This window comes from Trachymyrmex septentrionalis, unplaced genomic scaffold, assembly GCF_001594115.1.
Source record: "Trachymyrmex septentrionalis isolate Tsep2-gDNA-1 unplaced genomic scaffold, Tsep1.0 scaffold126, whole genome shotgun sequence".
Taxonomy (NCBI): Eukaryota; Metazoa; Arthropoda; class Insecta; order Hymenoptera; family Formicidae; genus Trachymyrmex; species Trachymyrmex septentrionalis.
The window spans coordinates 1643842-1665879 of NW_017304395.1; the positions used below are offsets into that span (position 1 = coordinate 1643842).

General features: G+C 34.2%; 1 protein-coding gene across 2 annotated transcripts in view; it reads right to left on the minus strand.

Annotated features, from left to right (window-relative positions):
• Window positions 1–22038, minus strand: part of LOC108755735 (putative epidermal cell surface receptor) — a 70720-nt gene that overhangs the window by 23115 nt on the left and 25567 nt on the right. For both annotated transcript variants that reach the window (XM_018498940.1, XM_018498950.1), the window contains exons 4-7: window positions 17861–18059; window positions 17556–17770; window positions 15075–15439; window positions 3275–3542 (exon numbers count right to left, since the gene is read on the minus strand). In XM_018498940.1, coding sequence (XP_018354442.1) covers window positions 3275–3542; window positions 15075–15439; window positions 17556–17770; window positions 17861–18059 — 1047 coding nt within the window. The remainder of the gene's footprint in view (window positions 1–3274; window positions 3543–15074; window positions 15440–17555; window positions 17771–17860; window positions 18060–22038) is intronic.

The window sequence follows — 22038 nt, forward strand, 5'->3', positions numbered from 1 at the left end:
TGTCAATGCCTAAGGATGCCTGAATCTCGCGGTATGTTATATGCCGATCTCGCTCAATCATTTCACGCACAGCATTAGTGGCAACAACAGATGTGGATGGACAACCTTCAGGGAATTCATCACTAAGAAAGGTACGTCCACGCTGGAATTCGGTAAACCAATTATAAACAGTCCTATTGGATGGCTTCATCCCCAAAAGCCAAATGAAGTTGATCGATGCATTGTTTCGGAGTTAGATTACATTTGTAATCGTAAAAAATCATTGCCCGAAAATTTTCACGCGAAATTTCCATTTTCTTATAAAATAACTTCTTTTAAAATACTATGCAAACAAAACTAGTTGGCTTGGGTACAAACTGTCAATTGAATTATAGGTTAAAAACGTCTAATTTTACGGATATGATAGTAGCAGAATGTTGGTGCTACTGGAAGTACTAGATTGCAGAAACTTTTCCAACAGCCTACGTATAGAAACAATCAAATGAACTATAGAAGGTTAGTTTTATCAAAAGTATTGGGAGGCTAACTTCACACAGGTTAGCTATAGTTATACAGGGTGTGTAGAATTTAAATGTCAAAACTTTAGGAGCGTGTAGAAGACCGATAAACTAAGAAAAAAAGTCCTGAACAGATATGCTTGTTTTTGCTTCGTTTTGAAGAAAATCGCAAAAAAGACAAAACGTAGTTGCTTCGTTCTTGCATCGTTTCTAAAGTATTATCATCGCTAAAACTGTACATAAAAAAATAATAATAATTCCGTTTTCAGGTGAAAATTTTTTTTGTTTATTTTTGTCTAATGGGACCATTTTTTTTACCCGACAGATTAAATACAGCCAGATATATAGATTTTTTGGAGACTGACTTTTTTGATTATTTAGAAGACATCCACCTGCACAACGGATTGAAATGTGGTTTTAACTTGATGGGTGTCCAGCTCATTATGGCAGAACTACTCGAGCTTGGCTAGACAGACATTTTTTACAACGATGGATTGGACGTGGAAGAGTAATACCTTGGCCACCTCGATTATCTAATCTGACGTCACTGGACTTCTTTGTGTGGGGGGATCTTGAAGCAAGAAATTTATTTTAATTTCGTCGTCAATCAACTCAAGAAAATAACTGAGAAATCAAATCGAGACTGCAGTGCACCAAATATCGCCAGATGAGTGTTTAGCTGAAACACGAGCTATGCGTATAGATGCAATGCTTGCATTGAAGAGACCAACATTTTGAACAATATCTACATTAAGCAAGTGAATAAATACAACGTGAATAAGTAATGAGAATGTACAAAAATGAAAACTACGTTTTATTTTTTTTGCGATTTTCTTCCAAACGAAGCAAAAACGAGCATATCTCTACAGGATTTTTTTTCTTAGTTTATCTTTACACACTCTCGAAGTTTTGACATTTAAATTCCAGATCCTGTATAGCTGAGTACGTATGGACTCATGAAAAAATATTCTATTTATTATAATATACACGCACGCACGCACACACACACAATGGTAACTTAAAGAATAAATAGCACGCGTAGCGCGTGTTTCTTAAAATATTAAACTATAAGAAAATGCAAAACAAATCATAATTTAAATTTCGCAATAAGTTTATTACAATTTTTAAGATTTGGGAAAATTTGGGGGGATTATCAGAATGATTGTGTGAATCCGATAATTTATCGGCTCTCAATTTATTTCTGAATAATTAATTTAATTTAAAATGAATGTTAGTTCAACATCTTAACACTCGGAACTAAGGTGCTGATAAGGCGCTTCATATTTAAAGTTTGAAAATTGATTTAATTTTGTAAAAAATACGTTAAAATATTCGACAAGACGGATGAATGTGCTAAATATACGTGTAAATGTTTTCTTGTTTAAATACATAATACCAGATCCTGACTTAAAATGTACATGTTCGGTAAAGTAATAAAGAGATATCATTTTTCAAACTTCTTTTGTTAATAACTTTTTAATGAATAACGAGCGATGGCTGAAACTTGTTAGTTACTCTAGATCATGATCTTGACAACACATGTCAAAGTCAAGGTCAATGGGGAGAGGAGGGTCCCTAATCTGAAGTATTACCTAAGATAATTTTCGACACAGCTAACAGAGCACAATCACAGTAAGTCTATTCGCATTGCTTATACTTTTTGCACTCAGCATCCTCACTTTCTCTTTTTTCAATGCTCAAATATACTATATATTACCTCTTTTAAGTGTAACAATTTATAGGAATTTTAAGCAACGCAAACAAACCTACTGTAATGATCATTTTACAACATTAGTAATTAATAAGGATGTAATTATTTACTGTATTACTCTGTGTTATTAGTGTCTTCTTGAAAAACACCAAGAAATTATTATGTTTTATTTTTAGATTCATGCTAAATTAAAGAAAGGACCAAAATGGCTGAAATGGATTGAAAAATAGAGTTAGCGTCAATTGTATTGTTAATAAATTATATGAAATATACATCACATGCACGCACGCACGCAGGCATTTATTTAATCCAATACGAATTTAAAGTTTACATTTTACCGTGTATTAAAAAAATATGAATTAAAAATATTAATTTCGCATTAAAGAAGCCAACTTCATACTTTGTGATTGATATAAAATTTTCATTTGTAGGCATCTGAAACAAATGATCTTGTCATTTTAATTTAAAATAATATCGTGATCGTTTGATTCGTAGTTTTTTCAAAAATAATAATTATTAATAAAATAATGGTCACATAAAGTTAAAAGTTATTCACTAAAATCATAGATCAACTTTAGATAGCCATTATTTTGTTACAAAAATTATTATTTTTAAGAAAGTTATAATCAAACGATAACGACATCATTTATGAGATTAAGATGACAGCAAAATTATTTATTTTGAATGCCTACAAATGAAGATTTTATGTCAACCGTGACGGACAGATTAGCTTTACTGAATGTTTTATATTTTCGTGCTATATTAATATTTTTTAATTTGTTTTTTAAATATATAGTAGTAGTATATATATATATATATATATATATATATATATAACATGTAAATTTTAAATTCGTATTAGACTAAATGTTTCAAATAATTTATTAACAATCGTCAAAGTTTAACTGTATTTTTTAACCCCGGTGTTCCCTCTTAAAAACATCGCACAATATTTATCATTCCAAATACTGCGTATATTTTAAAGGATTGAGTATCAATTAGTTGATTAAGAGATTGAGGAATAAATATTTCGTCTATATATTTTCATCTATATGTTGTTGTTTACCTGGCAGTTGTGACGAAGGATGACTGCAGGTCCACTGCGTGCAACATGGATTAGTAGGTATATGCGTCAACGTTGCTTGATGGGAAGGACATGGTAAATATGCAGGTGGTAGGGCTGGTACAAATTTGCAAGCAGCTTGACAGGATACGTTGCCCATCTCGCAATAACACCGTCTTTCGCAGCCGGTGACGTTTGAAGGTAACATGGTCCAATTGTCATATGTGACTCCTTCATAAGTACAAGAGCCATTGTTTCGACAATGTACTTCCTAGAATTTGTTAATACAATTAATATTAGAATATAAAGATGTGTTAAGAAAAATTAAACTTTCTTTTAGAATTTTCGTTAAGAACATAATTATACAAAATTAATATTATATACATAATATCCAATGAAAAATATTATTATTTGAACACAATCTTTCAGTTTAAAAACAAAATTTAATGAAAATTTCACGAACATTTTAGTTTTTTTAAATATTTTCGTTTTTTTTATCAACATTATTTCGTACTTAAAAAATAAATGTGTCTATCAATCTTGGCTCTAACGAATAAATCCAAGGATAGATGTAAATCAGCCAATGCAAGCCAACATAGATTACCATAAACGTGTGTGAAATCGTATACTTTATTCTTGAGAAAAATTGACAAACGTTTCAACCCTTTCGATTGGGTCTTCCTCAGTATAAAAATAAAATCGGTGACGTATATATTAATTTAATATAAAAGATGTGTGCGATGCGAAGCAAATTCTAATGCCGGCGGGACTGTAACTTTCAAGCTTATTTATAATATCGAAAAATATTTAATGAAAAGTAATTTTATTATAATGTTTTGAAAAGCTCTTGACACCAGCTATTAGATTCTGGCATTAAAAATAAGGTATTCCATTTAATGAAATCAATGTGATTTTGACTTGATCTTAATGACGCCACCCAAGGTCAAATCAATGATACTTTCTTATGTCCCTCTCCGAACCATACAACTTTTGTTTAAAACATTTTTTCCGTATCTACCATAGTTTTCGAGAAATCTTAATGCATTATTTAAAATGGGACATCCTGTATATGTATTAGGTTTATAAATTAATTCGTGCCGCCCAATTTTACACAAAAATAAATTATTTAATCGTCATGCCTTTTGCTATTTTAGTGCATTGGCATTCAAGAAATAATAAATATGCCATGTAGTTGAATATTAATATAACATTAAAAATTAGTAGTGTCATCAATGGCTTACGATAAAAAGTGTATTCAATATTGCATGCGTTTTGCGTTTAATCTAAATAAAACGTTTTTGAGACAGCTAAAATGATTTGTTCCGCTTATAGAGAAGGTGCAGTAAGTGAAAGAATGTGCAGAAAATGGTTTAGTCGTTTTCAAAACGGTGATTTCGGTGTTGAAATGCTTCGGAAAGAAAATTCTTTGCATATGATGAGATCAAAAGGGTGTCCTCTCTATTATGAGCTCCTCAAACCAGGTCAGACAATTAAAGCAGAGATCTACCAACAACAATTAATCCGAGTGCGATTTGAGGAAAAATGACCATTGAGGAAAAATGGCCATTTATTGGACAAGGCAGTTGTAGGATTATTTTACTCCATGACAATGCTAAACGGCAAGTAGCAGAAACCACGAAGGAAATTATCTTCAGCTTGGGCTGGGAAATTCTCCCTCATGCGGTGTATTCGCCAAACATAATGCTTTCAAACTATCACTTGTTTTAATCGATGTAACATTCTTTATCGGATACACACTTTGAATCAATTGAAGACATTTGAAATTTCATCGATGACTTCATCGCTTCAAAGACACAAAATTTTTATGGTGGTGGAATCCGACAATTGCCCGATAGATGGTATAAGGTCATCGATGTTAATGAAGAATATTTCCAGGATTAATCAATGTATTCATGTAATTGAAAGTGAAAGTTTTGGAAAAATGGCATGAATTAATATATACACTTAATAATTTATACACCTAATATAAAAGTATACACATATGTGTGTGTGTGTGTGTGCGTGTGTGTGTGTGCGTGTGTGTGTGTACAGGGTGTCTATAAAGTCAGGTCTATATCTTGGAAACAGTTTTAGTTATGGAAAACAATATTTTAGATAAAAGTTGTAGAACATTAAGGGGGACATATGATGAAAATATGGATTTGATCTTGAATGGTCTTCTCAAGACTAAGTCAATGTGAGCGTTATTTTCTTAAACGAAACCCCTCATTTCTTAGTCCATATTCTTGTAGCTTACCGCAAGAATTTTTCAAAATACTATTATATAATAAAATATTTTTTCTTTAAGTATTTTTTGTGTTATGAAAACTGGAAGTTACAGTACCGGCAATAGCATTACCCACGGTAGTCCGACCGACGGCTAAAAACCTCTTGAATATTATTCAGGATCATGATAATATTTGTCAAGATCAAGATCATTGGTGATTGCATCTCTTATTTTCATTTTTACATAAAAACAAACTTTTAATGCAAAAATGAAAATAAGAGGAACAACCTTCAATGGCCTTGATCTTGACAAATGTTATCTGTGTCATGATCCTAAACAACATTAGCCGCCGGTCGGACATCTTGGGTAATGATAATACCGGCTGTACTGTAACTAACTTTCAAGTCTTATAACTCGAAAAATACTTGATAAAAAAATATTTTATTACAGTTTTTTGAAAAGCCTTTGAGGTAAGCTACAAGAATATGCAATAAGAAATGAAGGGTTTCGTTTAAGAAAATAACGGTCATATTGATCTAGCTTCAGAAAGCACTCAGGGTCAAATTCATATTTTCATATGTCCCTCTTAATGTTCTTTAACTTTTGTCTGAGACATTTTTTTGGTCTAAAACTGTTTCCGAAATATACGGCCTGGGTAAGACTTTATAGACACCCAGTATACATATATACACATATACTCGTCAACAAAATTACAACAAAGTCACAACATAAATTTATACCAAAATTTTGCATAACTTCATGCAAAATAACATTTAAAAATGAAAATCTTAAAGTACAGATTTTAAGAAGAGAAACTCTAGAGAATAAAAAAAACTTTTAAATACATTTACAATACTTTTAAATCATTTTTTTCACGAAGTTATGCTTACTTAAAGTTATGCAAAATTTTGATATAAATTTATGTTGCGATAATTTTGTTGATGAGTGTACATTATTATATTTATATATAATATAGATAAATAACAATTAATTAATTAAGGGGTATATAATTTTCAGATTGATTTCTTTATTCGTACTTCGCTGCATCGATTGCACATCAATTAAATAAGTGCAAACACCAGGTCATAAAATTAATCTATTACCTGTCCATAATCTTGCTTTAAGAAGCCGTAAGCCTTAAGAAATTGACTAATTATAATTGAATATGAGAAAAATAATTGATTGTGATTGCTCAATTTCTTACAGCTTCTTAAAACAAAGTTGTGGCCAAGGTATATGTAAACAAGAACGATATTCATGCAATCACATTGCAGGGTATATGTGATGCTCGAAAAAGGTTTATTGATGTCTTCACTGGGATTCCAGCAAAGATCCACGATTTACGAATTCTAATGTTATTAGATATCAATAATGATTTATGACGAATCTGTGAAGGGAAATTTGATATATATATTGTAAGATATAACATATCCCATAAGTTTCAAAAATAATCAATTAAATAATTAAGGAATATCTGATGCTAATAACTAACAAAGGAATTGTCGAAACCGATTTTGGCGTTTTACGTATCTTGAAGTTTAGAGAGTGAAACATCTTGAAACTAATAAATTTTTATCGTTTTTCTTAAATATTTTTTAAACTATTATATAAGATATAAAAAAATGTTTCATACAAAAGTTTTTTATGCTCTGTATAATGACATAAAAGACAAGTTGCAAAAATAATTTTTGCAGCAAATTGTTATAAATAAATTATTAAAAATTAATTGTACAGAAAAAGTTACTACTCGAATTGATTGTATGGGAAAAATGATCAAAGACATCAAATCTTTTTTAAATTGTCCTTTGTTTATGTAAAAATTATTTATTTAAAACAATTAGTTGCAAAATTGATTTTTGCAATTTACTTTTAACGTCAAAAATATTTTTTTATACTTCGATCCTATTTACAATTGTTATTTTTTGCTATTCTTCGTGATCTAGGCATGGACAGAAACGACTTTTAATTTATTTTTTTTGCATAAATATAAAAAAATTTAAGAATGCTTATATATTTAGTAATTTTTCCTGTATCGATTGATGTAATCAGAATTTCTACAATTAATTTTTAATAATTTGTTTATAACAATTTGTTACAAAATTAATGTTTGCAACCTATCTTTTATGCCGTTATATAGAGCATAAGAAACTGTACAACTTTTATATAAAACATTTTTGGATATATCTCATAATTTAAAAAATATTTAAGAAAAACAATTGAATCTATTATTTTCGAGGGGATGTTTCACCCCCTAAATCTCGAGATAAGTACAAAAAAATATGGATCTAATATTTTTTCATGCTCTACAACATGTCTAAAGCTCATTAAGATCGATTCTGACGGTTCCTTTGTGAGTAATGAAATAATTGAAAAATGTTTAGTTCCGAAAAAAATGTTTTATGCTCTGATTATTGATTTATAAAGTAATTAAAAACTTTTATTCCTGATCAATCAAATAACTAAAAATTTTTCCAGTTTGATTACTGATTAATCGGAAATGTTTTTTCAGCTAAAATTTGTTGAAAGTAAACTGAAATTTTTTTTTAATGCTGAAATTTTGCCAAAAAATATTCCAAAACATGGAATAATTTCAGCGAAATTTTTTCATCAGGGTCCTGATTCGGAATCGACATAAGTTTACTGAACTTAGTTAAATTGTCTTGGAACGTCAATATGTATTTGTTTCCAGTCACTGTTAGCGGTCCTACACTGTCTAACGTACATTTCTCGAATGGTTTGTCCGGCGTATTTGTGACAATTAAAGGTGCCTTATCTTTCTAGCTCTTTTTACAGTATTCACAATTGACTATAGTTTTCTACATTTTTCAATGTTTTGCAATGTTTTGTAAGTGTTATAATTTAATTCTTTTTAAGGTGCGTTCCACTCCTTGATAACCTCCTGTGAGTACATAGTAATATTCGAAGAAAATATATAGTTTCTCTTCTTCGCTGCAAATTTTCTCAGCGACTGTAGTTTCTTTTTTACCTAATTTGTTAACAGCACGTTTTTGCTTAGTGCATCCGCATTGACGTTGGTTTTTCTTGATTTGTGTACGCTCTCATAATTGTATTCTTCTAATTTTAATCCCCATCGAATTAATTATTGTCCGGAATCCGTCACATTAAGTAACTATATAAACAGTTTGTGGTCAGTTATTATTTTGAACTTAGTATCATATAAATAAGGACGGAAGTGATTAACAGTCCATACGATTACTAATTCTTTTTCCGTTGTATTATAATTTTACTCAGCATGAATTAATACGTGGCTGGCATAAACGATCGGACGATCTTGATCTACCGTACAATAGCACGGCTCCAATGACTTGAATAATATAGTGGATGCGTTCGTTATTACAAAGAATTCTTGGTTGAAGTCCGGGTACTTCAATACTATTATTTAGTTAGTTATTTTTAGGATTTTTAACTCGTTCTGTTGTCCATATAAATTGATGGATAGTTGCTTGTCCAATCAATTATGGCGCCCGGCGGATTACCGACATACGAGTCACAGTCGATTAGTTATCGACATCTTTATGTTTAATATTCTGTTTGCCGCTAGGCGCGTTTTTTGTATTCATGCCGTACCGGCAGTTTTTCTTCTCTGTAACCGTTTTTGTATACGATGTGTCGTCAAGTCTGTTTTTGACTAAATAAACCATCTTTCAATCATTTATTGGAATTCACTCATTCCCAACAAATGGTTATGGGCCCAGGACGTTCAAAAATATAAAAGAAAAGGACGTAAGAAGAGACGTTCAAAAATATAAAAGAAAAGGACGTAAGAAGAGACTTTAGAAGCAGTATTGAAAGATGAGTCATACGGACAATAGAAGTGATAATGTAGTCGAGAAGCTGTCCGACAGAAATTACCGGACATGGAAAACCGAGATAAAGTGGCTCCTAAAAGGTAAGGGACTACTAGGTTATGCACTCGGTGATATCATACTAAGCGATACAGCTACTACAGCCGACAGAAAATTGCACCAAACAAACGACGACAAGGCATTAGCGACTATAGGCTTGAGTTTAGAAATAGATCAACAGATACACGTAGAGGATTGCAAAAGTGCACACGAAGCATGGCAAACGCTCGAACAAATTCACGAGCCCAAATCAAGAGTAAGGATTATGCAATTGAAAAAGGCATTCTATCATCTACAAATGAAAGGCGATGAGCACATGTCTGCGTATATTGCCAGAGCGAAGGTTGCCGCCACCAACCTCAGAGACGCAGACGCTGAAGTAAAAGATGAAGACCTTGCATATGCGATACTAACTGGACTTCCAGACGATTATGAAAACTTAAATATGGCTCTAGCGAGTTTGCCGGACGACAGATTTACGTCGGCGGAAATAAAGAGAGTTCTGTTAGCTGAATACGACAGACGTCAATCCAGACTCGACGTTAGAACAGATTCGTCAAAAGAGGCATTGGTGATGAACAAAAGAAACGAAGATAAAAAGACAAAGACAACAGGTAACGAGAAATATAAGTCACTCACTTGTTTTAATTGCAGGAAAGTTGGTCACCTTGCAAGAGATTGCCGATTAAGGAAGGACGGACTTCATAAGAAACCTGGCGTTAAACAGGAAAAGAAATACGATGCACTTCTCATGTCCTTGTATAATGTCGACATCAAAGATACATGGATTTTGGATAGTGGAAGCACGCATCACGTGTGTAAGCAACGAGAGTGGTTCACCAATTTTAAAAAGGTAGATTCCGAGATAATTAATACCGCTGCGGATCCGAATAAACAAAATGGAGCGACGCTACGAGCAAAAGGTGTGGGCGATATATTTCTAAAAACGACCGTTGCAAATGTAAAAAGAAATATAGTCCTGCGAGATGTTTATTATGTCCCTAATATCAGAAAGAATTTGATGTCGGTCTCACAAATGGAGCGAAAAGGGAAAGAGTTACTAATACGGAACGGTAAAGTAAAAATTAGAAATGTCGCTACCAAACGAGTAGTATGCGAAGCATATAGGCGAAATGATTTATATGTATTAGGTGTCGAGTTGGACCCTGATGCACCACGAGAGCTCATGAAGGAATCTTGTACGTTAGAAATTGATCTGTGGCATCATAGGTTCTGTCACGTCGGCAATAGCACAATTAAGAAATTAGCGGAAGCGAATCGTGTTATCGGATTGGACGACGCGAAGATGGACAGACACACATGTGAAGCATGCTGCATAGGAAAGGCAACGAAGACCGCGTGCGCTACCTTAAAATCAAGACAATCAAGAGAAGTATGTGAACTAATCCATTCGGATCTGTGTGGTCCTATGCCCGTGAAATCAATAGGCGGTAGCAGGTATTTCATAACGTTCACGGATGATTTCTCGCGAAATGTTACGGTCTTGTGTATAAGCTCCAAAGAAGAAGTTAAAAGCTGTGTAAAAAGCTATATTGCTAGAATAGAACGCGAAAAAGACAGAAAAGTAAAGAGATTCCGAACAGATAATGGATTAGAATTCTGCAACAAGGAATTATCAGAATACTTCAGATCTGCAGGCATTAAACATGAAAAATCAAACGTGGAGACGCCTCAGATGAACGGGGTAGCTGAGAGAATAAACAGAACCCTATTGGATCTGACGAGATCAATGCTCAAATCGGCACATCTACCTCCAAAATTTTGGGCCGAAGCAGTCACTACAGCAGCATATATCAAAAACAGAGTATGTCATTCAACAATTCGTGATCAAATCCCATTCACCGTGTGGACCGAAAAGATTCCAAGCGTACGTCATTTAAAGGCTTATGGCTGCCTTGCCTATGCACGATTACCAGACCAAGGGCGAAAGAAGCTGGACGATAAAGCGGCGGAATGTATATTCGTCGGCTACGCCACGCAAACGAGAGGATATCGACTATGGTGCCCACAGAAGGGAGATGTCATCATAATAAAGCACGTTAAGTTTGCTGAAGATAAAATAGGACACGAGTGGATCTATAAAGAAGTGCCACAGAGATTCAAATATAATGAAGTTTGGCCGGGCGATGTAGACGACTCGACAACAGAAGAAATGGAGCCCGCACAAAAGCAATTAAGTTGTAAGAAGAAAAGTCCACCGAGATCGCCGAAAAGAACAGATGTAGAATTGGGAGATTCTTCGGAAAGAGAGACGGCAGAAGAACGAGAATCGACGGAAACTCCGAGAAGGGGCAGGCCCAAAAGGAAAGCTCGTAATCCTTACGGAAGAAAAGGAAAGCCTAAAGAAACCCAACAAATATGTGAAGAAGAGGAAGCGTCGACGGAAGCAAGTGATATAGAGGTAAACCTAATAGAAGTCAGGGAGCCGCAAGACATTAACGAAGCGCTGGCATCACCGCAATCTAAACAATGGAGGTGCGCAATAAAAGAAGAGGTAGATAGCTTAGTGCAACGAAAAACCTGGGAGATTACTCAGCTGCCTGAAGGGAAGAAATGCGTAGGATGCAAGTGGGTATTCAAACTGAAAGCAAATGCCGATGGTAAGATTACGAGGTACAAAGCTAGATTAGTGGCGCGAGGTTTCACACAACGAAAGGAAGTTGATTATGGCGAAACGTATTCACCTGTGGTAAACTTTTCAGTGATTAGATTACTATCAGCTCTGTCAGTAGAATATCAGTGGCACACCAGACACATTGATGTAAAAAATGCGTACCTATACGGAAACCTGCGAGAAGAGATATACATGGAGTTACCCCCTTTCACGAACGCTGAAAATGGAGAAGTGGCGAGGCTGCTGCGTCCCATCTATGGACTAAAACAATCAGGAAGGAACTGGAACGAAGAACTAGACACTTTTCTGATCGAAATAGGTTTTAAAAGGCTCAAATCTTCAAACTGCACATATCATAAGGAACATTGGCTAATAGCAATAATATACGTAGATGATATATTTCTATTTTCGAGAAAGTCAAACTCGATCACTGAAGTGGTTAAAACCATAACAAGGAAATATGAAGTCAAGGATTTGGGAGAGATACACTTCGCGTTAGGAGTGAAACTTGACTGGGGGCAGCCTGATACAGTGAAATTAACACAGGAGAACTACATTGAATCACTGCTTGAAAGATATAACATGCGAGAGAGTAGACCGGCGTCAACCCCCTTGAACCTAGGAATAAAAATGAGCAAAGAGGATTGTCCGAAAACACCAGGCGAAAAGGAAGACATGTCGCGCGTACCATATCGAGAGCTAATAGGATCATTGATGTATCTGGCTCAGAATACGAGGCCAGACATCGCTTTTGCTGTTTCAAAATTATCACAATATAATTCCAATCCAGGAAGGTCTCAATGGAATCAAGCGAAACACGTCCTGCGATACTTGGGTAAGACCAAGAACCTTGGATTGACATACAAAGCTGGAAACGAGCAACGGATTCAAGTTTATTGCGACGCAGACTGGGCAGGAGATCAAGATGACCGACATTCATACACCGGTGTTGCGGTCATGCTAGGAGGAAATCTCATCCATTGGCGATCAACGAAACAGACTGGCATATCAACTTCCACAATGGAAGCAGAATATGTGGCCCTGTCGACCGGAATCAAAGAAATAGTGTGGTTAGATATGTTTTTGTCAAAACTTGAACTTTCTTCTTTATTCACAGGTTGTCAAATGTTCTGTGACAATCGGGCAGCAATAGATTTCTCCAGAAACAGAGTGGAGAAAAACAGGACGAAACATATCGACATCGCCTACCATATTGTGAGGGAGAAAGTAGAGGATGGCCAGCTGGTCCTATCGTATGTGCCGTCCAACGAAAATCCTGCGGACATCCTTACCAAGGGATTAAAACGAATCTCACATAATCGTTGCCTGACCATTATGGGATAGGACATCGCAAAGTGGAAGATTGATGGATAGTTGCTTGTCCAATCAATTATGGCGCCCGGCAGATTACCGACATACGAGTCACAGCCGATTAGTTATCGACATCTTTATGTTTAATATTCTGTTTGCCGCTAGGCGCGTTTTTTGTATTCATGCCCTACCGGCAATTTTTCTTCTCTCTAACCGTTTTTGTATACGATGTGTCGTCAAGTCTGTTTTTGACTAAATAAACCATCTTTCAATCATTTATTGGAATTCACTCATTCCCAACATAAAATTTTCCCCTTTTTTGATTAGTTTAGTTAGAGTTTGGCTATTTTTGAAAAATCAGCTATAAATTTTCTATAGAATATTCGGCTAAGCTATTTCTTTGAAAGTTTATAGAGAGAAGTTGCCTATCATACCTTTTAAATAAAATTGTAACAAAAGTACTGGGGAGATTAGAATGTTTTTGTATTCTTACGTCAAACTTTGGTTCATTGGCAATAAAACAAAACAACATTTTTATAATGAAATAAACATTGAATTATTGTTTAAAATAAGATTTTTTAAAAAGTAGCTTTTAGCATGATTTTGGAGAACGGGCCGTTAAATTGTATCATTGGATTCCTAAGTCGTACTTCTAATACTACAATTTTTGAATGAGATTCACTCCTTCCATGTGTAATACCAGGGTAGATGGAACTCCACTTCAAAAGAGGATTTGAAATTTTATTCTTTCATTCGAAAAGAGTAAATCTTATTCTAAAAAGAGTGAAAATTTGCCACTCTTGAACAATGATATTTTCACTCTTTTTTCAAGACTGGCTCAACTTTTAATCTCTTCGAGTGAGATTTCATTGCACGAGATTTAGAGAGTAGTGTAATTACAAAAGTATTATTCAATTACTCAAACTCAACATATTATTTCATCTTAAATATAGGTACTATATTGTATAATGTAGGTACAATATGAAAACCAACGAGTACGATTTATCCAACTTTCTCTATTTTTATAAATTTGCCAACAACATAACTTATAAATATTTTGTTAATTTGATGCTGTACTCGAAAAAAGTTTAATGTTACGTTTGTGTCTCCAAGAGAAAAATATTTCGTTTAGAAAATAATGGAGGTACGAATTAATTGTAGGTACGACTTAGTCAACTTCACCCTATATCTGTAACTCTTTTTGGGACTGGAAAATTTCTCACAACTTCTAATTTGGAATCTGGTTCTCAATAATAATGTATCCTAGGTAGGATACACATACTTTCTTCTTGAGAAACTCGCATTTATCAGACTGCAGTTTCAGGTTTCTGTTCCGTTTTAGCGTGGCGATAAATCGATTATTATGTTCCTGCAAGTTAGGATGATCATAAGATCATCGATGTATATGAGGTATTTGATCCCTTGCAGACCTACTAATACCCGCCTGAATTCATCAGATGTTATATTGAAATATCGCAGGTATATTTTTTAATCTGAATGGCATTGGATTAAATTTAAATAACCATGTGACGTTGAAAAAGCTGTTATTTTAATTTTTTTTCAGGTATCGATATCTGATGGTAACTAGAGGCGAAGTAAAAAATGATAAAATATTTAGCGTTACCTAATTGATCTAGAATGTCCGTGATGTTCGATAACAGGAACGAATCATGTGCAAGAAACAATTTATATATTTCTTGTTATGAAAGAATTATATATCAATTATTAAGTTATAATTTAGGAAAGAATGTCAAAGAGCTATACCTGGGGGCAGCATTGTGGTGCTTTTGGGACAAAATTCGCTGGAACTGTCTCCCAATCTAAACAGTTGGGATCCAACAGATCCAATCCAAAATCTGTAGGACATTCTATCGTAGCGCATTCAGATTTGCCACCCTCTGTGCAAGTACAGAAAGAGATACACTCATCATACCATTCTGCGCCAACTTTATATGATTTTCCTCTGTAATTGCAAGTGTTCTTGTCTGTTACTTTCTCTGACATGTTTGTCTTCACTATTTCAGCTGGCAGGAATACTTGTATGGCTGGCCCAGGTATACTTGTATAGCTTCCTTCTGCCACGCGAACAGAATACGTATGCGCGGGTTCCAAATTCGAAACAATACCATCTGTAAATATATATAAATGTATAACTTTATTTTTCACATAAGAAAAAATAAGGAGAAAAAAACCAAATTCGAAAAATAGGAGAAATTAAAATTAGTTTTTGGAATATTGTAGGATTGGACAACGTAGATACACAATTCTGGAATTATAGAAATTATAGGAATTAAAGAAATTTGACATAATCGGATTGGTTAAAATTTAAATAGAAGAAAAACGCTGGAACCGATTAAAGGAGCATATGCCAAAAAACTTCAAAGAACATCAAGAACATAAAAAAAGAAGGTGCTTCATTGCAACTGTATACGTTCATAATTGTTCGTATTGACTTACTCGGATCGATAGAACGTTGGTTACTCTAATATTAAAAATATTCTATATTTCAATGTGTTAGTCTTTTATTCGTACCTTAAGCTCTCATACATGAAAATTAAATGTTCGAAGTATTCTAACTTTTTTGTTTTTTATTAATACCAGCTGCGATTAGGATGAACGATTCAGAGATGGTCTTAACGTACAGTACAGTAAAATATCGATTATTAATTTTACCTCAATTTACTTCTTTATTAAGGTTAACATTACTATTGCAATAAAATTTAATTCTTGTCTGTATGCTAGAAAAAATAATGTGAATTGTGATGCGAATTATGAACTTAAGGTACGACTAAAAATTAAAGTATTAGACTAACGCATTGAAAAATAGAATATTTTTAGTATTGGAATAACCAACGTTCTATCCCGAGTAAGTCGATACGAAAATTATAGACGTATACAGTTCCAATAAAGCGCCTTCTTTTTTGTCAAGATATATCATCTATAATGAAAAAAAGAAAAAAAAAAGAAATTGTTGGACACTGTGAAGATTAAAAGACTGGTAAAATTGTTGAATTACAAATGAATTTTGTACGACACTGAAGATGACCCGATAAGGGTTAAAACGTTTGTATTATATATTTATTTGATTTCGATGAATTTTTATTTTTTAACAACTATCATCCTGTGCGACTTTTATGCGAATTTTTTAAAAGATTTTATGTGTTCTCACATAAAATCTGTACTTACGAAATCTTTTATAATTCTTACAAAAACTTATTATAGATTACTTATAAATATTTATAAGAATTTTCGGAAGGGAAGTCACTCGCATTATTACTTTTCTCACTTATATATGACGATACTATACAGGGTGAGTAAAAAGTCCCGTATCGGTGAAATATCTCAAAAACTAAGTATTTCCGAAAGAAATGTTTTCTTCAAAAGTTGTAAGGTAATGATCTATTCATTGATCTGGTCAGTCTGATCTTGGCTAGCGTCGCCAAGGTAAGATTAAAGTTACATTGTTTTTTTTAAATAGGAGACCCTATTTTTTATTCCAGAATCTAATAGCCAATGTCGAAAGCTTTCCAAAATACTATAATAAAGTTATTTTTTATTGAATACTTTTTCAGTCATAAGGCTCGAAAGTGACACTATCATCGCGTCGGTATTGGTATTACGCAAGGTCAAAGGTGTCCGACCGACGGCTAAAACCTCTTGAATGTTGTTCAGGATCATGTCCTGGATTTGTCAAGATCAAGGGCATTGGAGATTATTTCTCTTATTTTCATTTTTGCACTAAAAATTTATTTTTACGTAAAAATGAAAATAAAAGGTACAACCTCCAATGGCTTTGATCTTGATAAATGATATCCAGGACATGATCTTGAACAACATTCAAGAGGCTTTAGCTGTCGGTCGGATACCTTGCGTAATGCTAATGCAGGCGGTACTTGCAAGTAATGCAGCTGTAACTTTCAAGCCTCATAACTCGAAAAGTATACTTTATGAAAAATAATTTCATTGTAGTGTTTTGAAAAGTTCTTGACACCAGCTATTTTTAGATTCTGGAATAAAAAATAGGATGTTCTATTTAAAAAAATCGATGTAACTTTGATCTGACTTTGGCTGCGCCACCCAAGGTTAGATTGACCAGATCATTTAAAACTACAACTCTTGTAGAAAACATTTCTTTCGGAAATGCTTAATTTTCGAGATATTTCATCAGTCCGGGACTTTTTACTCATTCAGTATAGATATAGTTAATAATAATATTTTTATATTCATCAACAAAGATTTATCCACCTTTATCAAGATTTTGTTGTCTCCATACATGATTGTTCTGTGAAATCTCTATAGTAACATCTTGAGGATTCTTCGTCGATAATTTTAATTTGATAGCTGTCGAGTTTAATACCTTCACGTCCATCAAATGTACATTCAATTCGGTGGAATTTTCTGATTTAACTTCGTGTTCGCCCAAAGTAACGTCGCAAAGTGTAACTGTGCAACACTTATCTCTAGAGATCAAGATAATTAGCTATTACCTTGTTTGTAAATTATGCAATTAAATTTGCGTGACATTTAATTTCATTCGTTAAATATCATACCCAGGATCGATTAATACGACACAGCGATCATGCTCATTGGTAGCAGTTACAGTCTCGTTCGGAGGACACTTGGGCCTAGGTTTACACTTTAAGTGGCCGCCAGCTTCACAGGTGCACACTCTGGAGCAGCCGTCTTCGACACGTTGTCCTATCGTCACTGTTTTGTTGTTGAATACACACGTTTCATTTGATTCAACAGCTGTTAAATACATATGTATATGTAGATATATATCAATTTTTTTAATGGAACATATTTATTGTTGCAGATTCGAGTATTGTGCGAAACAATATGAAACTTTTGTCTCAAACATTTTTTTAATGCTTCTATTGATTTCGAGATACTTTTTGAAAGTGATGAAAAAACAAATTTTAACTGCTATAGACATAATTTAACTACGAAGACGTGACAAATATTTCATCTCATATTCAACTCTGCGTGCGTGCGTGCGCGCGCGCGCGTGAGTGTATTTGCGCATGCGAGTGCGTGTTTGCATGCGTATGTGCGTGCTTGCATCTAGGTATTTTTGAGCAAGTGAATGTGTACTTATTTAAATAAGAGTATGTTCAGAGTAATCACTGTTTTCTATGACACACATATATGTGCGTGCGTGCGTGTGTGTGTGTGTGTGTGTGTGTGTGTGTGTGTGTGTGTGTGTGTGTGTGTATACATACTCTATTTTGGAAGGAATTGATTGTACCCCAAAATTTCATCAGTATCTAAGGATCGAATTGATCGCTTAAATAAGTACACATTCACTTACTCAAAAACGCGTACATGTGCAAGCATGTACATAATAATATACAAACGTAACGGATATAAAGAAATCATTCGCGCATTAAAACCTCTTGAATCAGGATCATTACCTGGATTACATTTGTCAAGCATTGTAGATTATTTCTCTTATTTTTATTTTTACATGAAAATGAATTTTTAGTTTAACCGTAAGTGGAGCTTCTTGTATTGAGTTTATATGTATATACTTTTGTATTAAATATGAAATGTGCAATGTGAATACTGATGATAAAAATGGGATAATCCATGTACGGATATATGATGAAACTACTACTGAAAGAAAGAGACTATTAGAAATGTTGCAGTTATTAGGGTAAGAGAGGAGCATTCGAAGATCATAAGCTTCTGGGCACAAATTTTCGTAACACGGTCCTGACTAAAAAGATAAGAAAAGTCGAGTAATCTCGGATGGTGGGCATCCCCTAGGAACGTTCGGCAATGTAAATCTGAGATGCGAGCTAGCAGATGACGAGCTTGATCACATGATCTTCGAGCAATCCGAGTGCCAAAAATTAATTCTGAACGCTACAGAGCTGTAAACTGTTCTTTAAGATGTTACGTCCGAATTGAGGTTTTTATTTCTAGATTTTATATTTCCTGTTTTGGGGTCAATGCATTTAAGCAATTTACCCGGGGTATGGAGATCAAGTTGTGCAGTTAGGATTGTTCGGTGGGGAGAGTGGGATAATTGCTCGGTAGGGTAACCTTGAATTCGGTGCCAAAAAGCTCACGAAGCTTATAGGCGAATTTACGTGGATCACCCTTTTGAATATTTCGGTAATCAGGGAATGGAAGAGTGATCTCCAACGGTTGGAGGGAATATCCGCTTTCGTTAGGTGGGCTTACCGGTTTTTTTTATCTAATAATTGCGCCAATTTCTGGAAATAGGGGAAAGGATCGTGGTTTGAATTAATAGCTGATTTGACTTGATACCTCAATCTCTTCTCCTGTTGTTTGCGTCCGCCTTTAGTAGGCATGGAGGTAACGCGAAAGAATTATCGTTGTTCCGAAGGAATGCCGCAAGACGGGGGTCACGCTATTGGCAGCGACAGTCGCGACAACCTTTTGGATTTTGATCCTCTTTTAAGGAACTAAGATTAGACGACGGGCCATGCTACTGGTAGCGACTGGTCATAACGATTCTCCCAAATAACGAATTCTCCGCAGAACAGTATTAAACGGGGGCCACGCTATTGGCAGCGACAGTCACAACAGATTCTCGGATATTCGTATACCTTAATGAATTTGAAATAGAGCAGAGATCTAGGCTTCAGCCAAATTGTTTTAGTATAGTCGTTTAATAAAGAAAAAATGGTTACAATATAGGAATAAGTTCCGGAGGTTAGCGCGGGGATAGCTCTTACCCACTTCCAAAGTACAATAGTTTTCTACCTTCGCTCTTAGTTTTCCTCTCTCTGCTCGTTTCTGCCTTCAGCAGCTCCTTTTATACTTAAAAATGAGTATGGGAGTGTCCTTTCAGGACCACTCAGTACTCCTTGGAATTTGGTAGGACCTATGCCCGTGCTTGTTTCCTTAAGGCAGCAGGGCTCCGCGCAAGCCCCACTTCCGGCACTATGAGTCTAGTTTTATCTTAATAACGAGAGTTTTAATAATTTATAAAGGTTCGATCTTACTTAACTAATTTCCTTATGCGAGGCGAAGTGTAATGGCATATTCTAGATTATATTAATAATACGTATTTTAAACTGCTACCGTCAAAATATATATTATAATTTCGTGATTCTTGGATAGATTTTAGTTCCATTAGAAATAAAAGGAAAAAATAAAAGATATTCATTCTCGCAGTTGGAAGGTCTTAATTTTTACCATGTACTATTACTTAATTATTAGGCATATATACTATTGTTTAATATTTTTCTGGAAAAAGGCTTTCAACGGAAAAGATTGTCGGTTAGGTATTTTTTGTCTATGTGACGCATAAGGTGTACGAGCGTGAGCTATCTGTTTGTTTGGAATGTTCACAAAAAAGCAACTGAATAGGCCCTCCTATAAAAGGAACGGAAAACCTAAAAATGAAATACTAAACTAGAGATAAGATAAACCATATATTTATAATAAAGAGATAGAGGATTTTATCGGGATGTAACAAAGATTATAAAATGAAATTGTTTATTTTTATGAATAAATAAATAATAAAATATCCTATTAATTGAAAATTTCTTTCGTTTTACTAGAAACTGATAATACTCTTATATACTAAAAATAGATAGTTACACAAGAATGTAGCAGACTCATATGCAAAGTATTTTCTTAAAAGAAAATACTACATTGTAAAATAAATTTCAGCAATTTTTAAGTTATATCACTTGATTTATATTCATTAGTCTTTAATATATTAATACAGTTTAATTTTATTTCATTCTATATATATAACATAAGCTTTGATCTAAAAACTAACCAGCAAATTCTTTGTTTTTAAATACGTGACCTCAAATTCATAAAGAGAAAAAGAATTAAAAACTTATTTTCCTCGTTAAATATATATTATAGATAATGTACTCCATCAATTTCTGTTTGATAGCATTTAATTGTTTCAGCGTTGGTAGATTCAGACATTATAATAATTCAAATACACTATTTGTAAAAAAGAAGTATTAAAAGAGATACTCGTAAATGTACCAGGTGTACAAGTATGAAATGCGGATTTGAGAAAACAGATGGCGCATCAATGCAGTGTGTGGTATAAAGATTTGACTGTTATGCCATTTTGAAGTGCCATCAACAAGTGTCAGACGCGCACGAGTGATAAATTGAAAAAGTGTTTGCATAGTGTTGTGTTGCTGTGTTCGATATGTCGAAATTTATACCAAACAAAGAGCATTCGCGGACAGCATTAATTTTTTGTTTTCATTTGAAGAAAACTGCTACTGAATCATATCGATTACTTCGAGAAGCTTTTGGTGAACATGCTCCATCGCAAGATACGTTTGAACGATGGTTTCGGCGTTTTAAAAGAGGTGACTTCGATATTGCAGACAAGGAACACGGAAAACCGCTAAAAAGGTACGAAGATGTGGAATTGCAAGCATTGTTGGACGAAGATGATTCACAAACACAAAAACAACTCGCAGAGCAATTGAGCGTTAGTCAACAAGCTGTTTCCAATCGCCTACAAGAGATGGGAAAGATTCAGAAGACCGGAAGATGGGTACCGCATGAATTGGACGGCAGGCAGATGGAGAGGCGCAAAAACACATGTGAAATTTTGCTTGCACGATACAAAAGGAAGTCGTTTTTGCATCGTATCGTTAGTGGGAATGAAAAGTGGATTTATTTTGAGAATCCCAAGCACAAAAAAACTTTGGATAGACCCAGGCGTACCATCCACATCGACTGCAAGACCGAATCGCTTTGGCAGAAAGAC